The following is a 6,672-nucleotide window of genomic DNA, read 5'->3' as shown; positions in this document are numbered from 1 at the left end:
ATATATATTATAATATATATGTGTATATCAATTTTTAAAATATAATACGTTTATGGTATATTTTTTTCATTGAAGAGATTTTTTCAAGCTTTCACATGTATTTGTATCTTTTTCTATATATATATATATATATATATATATATATTTGGGTTATTATTTTATTATTAAAATTGTAACTATATATATAAAGATTAGTAAAATATTGTTTTATTGTCATATTCAAAGATATTGTAACATTTCACAAATTAGAATGTTACAAATTAGAAAGTTTAAAAAAATTAAACTTTTCGCTTCATAGATTTATATTATCGAGTAAATAATTAAACATTTAGTTTTTGTTTAATTTTTAAAATAAACTATATAGTTTTAAGTTTGTTTTCATTGGTTTAATGTAGTAAATATTAATCATTGTTAGATAATATGATTTTTGTTATTTAAAAAAGAATCTTTGTAATTTTAAAAGTTAACATCGACAAATATTTAAATAATTAACATATGGAGGTATAGTATTACAACATTAAATTATATCTATTTAATTTATATATCCAATGGATCATCTATTGTTTAAATCCAATTATTGATAGCCCAATAAAAATTTCTGGTAGTCCCAAAATTTAAATGATAAGATTAGAAATTAAATGTAAATGATTTTCTAGGAAAATGTCCTTTAAATCTATTTTTTTTTTTAAATCACACATGTATCAAAGTTGTGACTTCTGTTTTAATATATAAGATACTCAATCACTACTAAGCATCACGGATCCTGAAATCCAACCAAATTCTCAGTCTCATATCTCTCAGAGTGCACACATATGGCCATCACATTTTTAATCGAATAGTTAATTAATTCAGAGATCTTTGGGGACTCAACCACCAAGTTAATGCTCTTCACATGTAAGGATCATTTGCCGTTACGGCTGGTATAGCCGCGTATCATGCTTAAATAAAAAAGAAATCGGTTAGTAAAGTTGTATTTATATATTTCCTAGTCTTCGTAGTACCAACAAAGCTCATGGCATTTTCAATATTTTTAGTTTTTAGATATTATATATTCGATCTATAATAGGCTTAGCATAAATGCATAGTAACCTTTGACCGGATTCCTATATAATGATTAGGCAATTATATGACACTTTATCCTACTTTATCCCTCAGCAAATAAATTGAACAATATAAATAAAATTGTTATAATGCCTTTTCTCTTTAAATTATTGGAGCCTTTTAATCTCCAAATTTTCAAATTATTGATTTCGGCAGCTATGATTGGAACTGTATTGTATGTTCAAATCTCTAATCATTCCAGTCACTGGACCATGGTATTTGCTAGCATCGCTTTGAAAGTTGATCATTGTACAGGTTTTAGACAGTTGTAAAACGATCCAAATATATATTTTAATTGGAGTAAAGATTTTTACCAAAAAAAAAGGAGTAAATATCAATTGTTCATCTAATCATGTTTTTTTTTCTAACTACCTCATCTTATCATGTTGCTATATTATAATTTCTAACTAGACCGTTGGTATATAACTACATAAGCGGATTACCGTTTTTAGCAACTGTATGCACATCAATTGGCAAAATATCACGGAACACATTATATTGTTGAAATTCTATAAATTAATATTTGATAAATTAAGAAATATAATAAATTAATAATAATAATTTAATTTTGGGTTGGACGGATTCAAAAATTAATAAATTTTTACGTTGTAGAAAAATATAATATCAAGAGTGGTGAAATCAATAGATATTATATGGTGATTGATAAATTTGAATCTAATCTAGATCCACATATAAAATCCGTATGGACTCCATGAACAAGCAAAAGAAGAAGAAGAAAAATCAACAATCACCTTTTGACTAATATAAATCTTTCTGGTATATAACTAGTTCTTTTTAGGGGGTAACAAAAGAAGTTCGAAAAATTAGGTTTTTATGTTTATAATCTCTTCAGAGATTAGTTAGAATAGGTTGAACTAGTATCTTCTTGGTCATTGGTATTCGAACTTGTGACCTTAACAAAAAAAAAAAAGAACAGGTAATATACATCACTTAGTGTGTCTAGTTTGATTTAAGAGAAAAGTTAGTTTGGTGATCATTCATTTTGGTTCAAGAAATGCTACTCCAAGACATTACTGCGGTTAGCTAGAAGCTACTTTTCCACCCTTAATTATTGAAGATTTATGGTCAATTAATTTAATTTATTTAGTAGTTTGGCTTCATGGAACATTTTAGACAAAGAGATCAAGCCCTCTTCCTTGATACACCGAAGAGACATCACCTTTGACTCTCTTTTTTGCTTCTTCAGCTGACAAACCATGCCCTCTTCCTTAACTAATTAAACTATTGACATTACAAATTAAGCCGCCTTGATATATGCCTTCACTAACGTCCTTAACTAACGTTAGCGATCATCATAGACTTATAGTTAAAAGGATCGGATCATGTATCACAAGCGATTCAGAAATCAATCCAAATTAAGGAAACACATATTTATGAAATCAATATATATATATATATATATATTAAATGAAATCAATATATATATATATATATTAAAAGAGTGAATTACACAATACATGCAAGCTTTTATTTAAAATTACAACGGGATATATATTTTATATATATAGCCACTGCAAATCCACATTCGGACTGAGTGCACTTTTAACACATAACGACACTTGTAGTAACAATTTTACACCCGAAAAATTGCATAAAACTCATCCAGACATTTATGAATATATATTACACATATATAATGATATTATATATATCTTGGAAAATGAAAAATACTTCTCCAAAATATTAAAAAATGAAGGAAATAAAGAAGAAAAAACCTTTAAAGACTTTGTTGTCGTCTCAAACTCAGGGAGATGAATAACTTCATCGCTCATCAGGCACACGGTCGGACCATGAAACCCGGAAAACCCAGTTAGAGACTGTCTTCTTCCTCAAACTCTTGAGCCTTTCATGGCTGCTTCTTGATATCATCCGTCCACAGTCTGTGGACTCTACGAATGTTTTGAGTCTCTTCAAGGCCAAATCGAGTGTATCCTCGCTCATATTAGCGAAACAAACCCTAAACCAACCCGGTTCGGTGCAGTGACACGACGAACCGGGTGAGATGTTTAGTTTCACGTTGTAGACAATCTTTTTCCAGAGGTCAAGCTCAGCTTCGAATGTGTTTGTGTCCAAGAGGTGTCTCATGTCGACCCAACAGAACAAACCCGCGTTGCTTCGCAGGCAAGTAATCCCCGCGGACTCAAGACCAGACACTAGGCGTTTCTGTCTGGACTTGAGCCGTTTCTGATTCTCCTCGAGGTATTGGCTTGTGAACTTTTTGTCTGAGAGCAATGCAGAGAGAAGGTATTGAGTCTGAGAAGAAACAAGACCGAAACTCGACATTTTTGTCGCGGCGGAAACGATCATTTCATCGTTGGAGTAGATAGCTCCCACGCGGAAACCAGGAAGCCCTAGATCCTTGGAAAGGCTATAAACGACGTGGACTCTTTTAGAAACCTCGGTGTTTTCGAGTTTCTTGTCTTTCAAGACATCCATCACGCTTATGAACTGTTCAAACCCAAACATAGTGCCTGAGTAGATCTCGTCGCTTATGAGATGAATGTTCTTGGAAGTGATGAAGTCAACGAGAAGGTTAAGTTCACGTCTGGTCAACGCAGTGCCAAGTGGGTTTGATGGATTGGTGACAAGAACTCCCTTGACTTTGAGATCAAGTTTGTTGGCTTGTTGGTAAGCTTGTTGAAGAGCTGCTTCCGTGATTTGGAAGCCATTAGAGCTTGAGCAGTGAATCGGCACGATCTCAGCTCCAGTTCTCCATTTAAGATCTCTATCAAATCTGTAATCATTAAAAAGCCAAAGCGTAAGCAAGAGAGTTTTAATGAGTTTACTTGGAACCCAAGTAAAGTGGAGCTAGGGTTAGTATTGTAACTTACCCAGGATAGTAAGGAGTAGGCAAAAGGAAAGCATCGCCAGGCTCAGCGAGACAAAACATGAGTGTCTCGTTCGCTGAGGTCGAACCAGCGGCTAAAACAATCTTTTTGGGATCAAATGTGACTCTGTTTCCTCTTATCTCTTCCATGAACTCAGCCATAGCCTATATAAAAAAAAAGAGAAAAATACATACGTTCATGAGAATTGAGAAAACAATTTCATTACTTGGTATACAAGTTATTAGGTTTATGTCTTTTATCCAATTTAAAGAAAACAAAATGAAGCTTACTTTTTTGAATTCAGGCATGCCGTGATAGTCTTGAAAGAGAGCAAGCTCTCTGAAAATGGATTGACCGTTCCTCTTGAGACTAGCTGCGTCTGGGTTCTTAGCTAACCATGACTCGATGAGATCGAAACATAGCTGATTTTCGGCAAGACCCATCTGGATCATCCCATTAGGGTTCTTGATCTCATCGTAAGGATTCTTCTCGTACTCTTCCCATCCCAAGAAGTAGGATGAGTCTTGTCCATGACCATTGCTTGTCACTTTTGTTGAAAGCTGTTTCATTTTTCTGATTTTATGTCAAGAAATTTTGGTCGAAGAAAGAATGAGGAAAGAGAGAGAGAGAGAGAGAGAGAACAAAAAAAGAGATCTTGGTTTAGGGTTTAAGCTGGTGAAGAGTGAGATGTGTTTGAAGAATCAATGGGTATGTTGAGGGATATATATAGATAACAATCTTACGACATTTTATCCCAAAAAATAAAAAAGTGTGACAAAAGAATCAGAAACTAGACACTCTTTTGACCGCCCAGACATTAACACATTTTTAGTAAATTTTCGTTAAGACATGTGAGACAATTTATTTTATTGTATTTTATTACGACTCTTAACAATCATTCAGCTATTATTTGATGAGAATTGATATTCAATATATTGCAATATAGAGCTTTATACTATATGAAAATAAGAGTGATCCATTATTGAACTTCTATTTATTATTGCATTCACACATACGGCGATAAATCTTAGTATTGGTTTTATTCAGAAAGTTCCAATTATATACATACACACAAAATTAAATGACAGAATTTGAGCTAAGTTCCCTGATTAATTTGTTCGTTTCCTAGGATTTGAGTATTAAATAATTTTAATAGGGATAAGAAAATAAAACAATAATATATTATTAAAATAATGATATTAAGTTTAATTAAATGATTAGCCTTTACGCGTTTCCGTCACCGCCGGACCGTCCTTGTTATGACCATCATTTAGGGACCAAATATGCCAATTAAAAAAGCAAACTCATATGCCATATATAAATGGTTTAATTATAAAAATCGAATTACTATTATTTTATTTTTTTGTAGTTATGGTAATAACAACAGAATCCCGCTCAATGGAGGTAGATATCAACTCACGAAACTAATATGCAGTCTACGTACCCTTTCTTCAATATTGTTTGTTGTCTTTTTCCAGTACTAATGACTTGTAAATCAACTACTAAATACAGATGGTAAAACTATCAGATATCATTTTTTTGTTTAACAACTATCAGATATCATTTCTACGAATATTGTGACATAACACAAAATTTTCTTATCAAAACCTGTAACTAATGTCAACAGAGTTATATAAATATTAATAAAATAAAATAAAAAGTCGTAAACGTAAAATTAGAAAGCAAGGAAAATAACATACAAGAAAAAGGAAGAGAGACAAGTGGGGATCAAAAGTAATGCTCATGAATCGCTTGAAGAAATCGTATTGTCTCATTAAGTTGATCGTGTATACGTATGCATGTACGTATATATATACATCTAAAATACATATATTTATACTGAAGATGGTAAGTCAAATAGGACCATTTATGCTCCCTAAACTAGCAGTCCTAAATAAGTTGGTCCGCCATTAATTTTTTCTCCGGTCATATTGACATCGACTTGTCAATTTGGTGGGATCATTTTCATGCAATGCAAGTATACATTTTTCACGACTAGCATGATCGACGTTTTTTTTTTTTTGAGCAAAGATCGACGTATATATGTACTAATGTATATCAATAGAAGTATATAACAAAGTATGACGTTTTAGCATAAATCTGTAGATCAATCAGATTCCAATTTTGAGTGTAAACATGGACTTGTATATATTGAGCCACATTGTTGCATATTTCGATAACCAACGAAGTTGATGATTCTGGGATGGTAACCATGGAAAAGTGTATGACCAGAAGAAGACTATATATTTAAAATAAATTTATCTAGATCTGGTTGGAAGAAGGAATTAATGTCTTCATCAAAAAGAAGGAATTTCTATTTTTATATGTGGTTTTTATTGAACTTATTTTCATCCCACATATATGAATTTAAGAAATTGAAAAGCATATCTTTCAACTGTTTTTCTGAAGAAGAAAAAAAAAAAGCACAAGTAGGTTGCGGAACGAGTTATTCAAACATGGGATTTAAAATGGTGATCTATTAATTTGGACATAGGTTAATATGATTACTTAATATTTAATCAATCTAGTTGCGTTAAATTTAACAAACAAAATCAGGTGGACGAGATCAAGGCAATGCTGGTAGGCTGGTAGCCGCTGGTTTATATAACTTATCCCCCAGATTTTCAAGCGACGTTGTTCGATTTAAGTTTGACTCCAACGATCAACTAACTTAACTGAATATTCTTTGGTAGGTATTATATAGTGGTTATTGTTTCTCTAA

At 31.9% G+C, this 6,672-nt stretch overlaps 1 protein-coding gene across 1 annotated transcript; it reads right to left on the bottom strand.

Moving 5' to 3' along the window:
* Positions 1-2,883: 2,883 nt before the first annotated feature.
* On the bottom strand, positions 2,884-4,616 carry LOC106325916 (1-aminocyclopropane-1-carboxylate synthase 5). Its single transcript, XM_013763965.1, has 3 exons — positions 4,241-4,616; positions 3,954-4,114; positions 2,884-3,856 (listed from the first exon to the last, which is right to left on the bottom strand). The coding sequence occupies exons 1-3, from the start codon at positions 4,517-4,519 to the stop codon at positions 2,884-2,886; spliced, it is 1,413 nt and encodes a 470-aa protein (XP_013619419.1). The 5' UTR covers positions 4,520-4,616.
* Between the last annotated feature and the right edge of the window lie 2,056 nt (positions 4,617-6,672).

The sequence above is a fragment of the Brassica oleracea genome, chromosome C2 (genome assembly GCF_000695525.1).
Source record: "Brassica oleracea var. oleracea cultivar TO1000 chromosome C2, BOL, whole genome shotgun sequence".
Lineage (NCBI taxonomy): Eukaryota > Viridiplantae > Streptophyta > Magnoliopsida > Brassicales > Brassicaceae > Brassica > Brassica oleracea.
Note: the sequence above shows the minus strand (reverse complement) of the source record. Positions and strands in the feature narration are given on the sequence as shown.

Bases quoted from the DNA above. Each gene is read 5' to 3' on its own strand.
- LOC106325916 (XM_013763965.1), bottom strand. From the start codon at position 4,519: ATGAAACAGCTTTCAACAAAAGTGACAAGCAATGGTCATGGACAAGAC. The intron at 4,115-4,240 runs GTAAGCTTCATT...TTTTTTATATAG, and splicing joins GCATGCCTGAATTCAAAAAA to GCTATGGCTGAGTTCATGGA. The intron at 3,857-3,953 runs GTAAGTTACAAT...TAATGATTACAG, and splicing joins CCTACTCCTTACTATCCTGG to ATTTGATAGAGATCTTAAAT.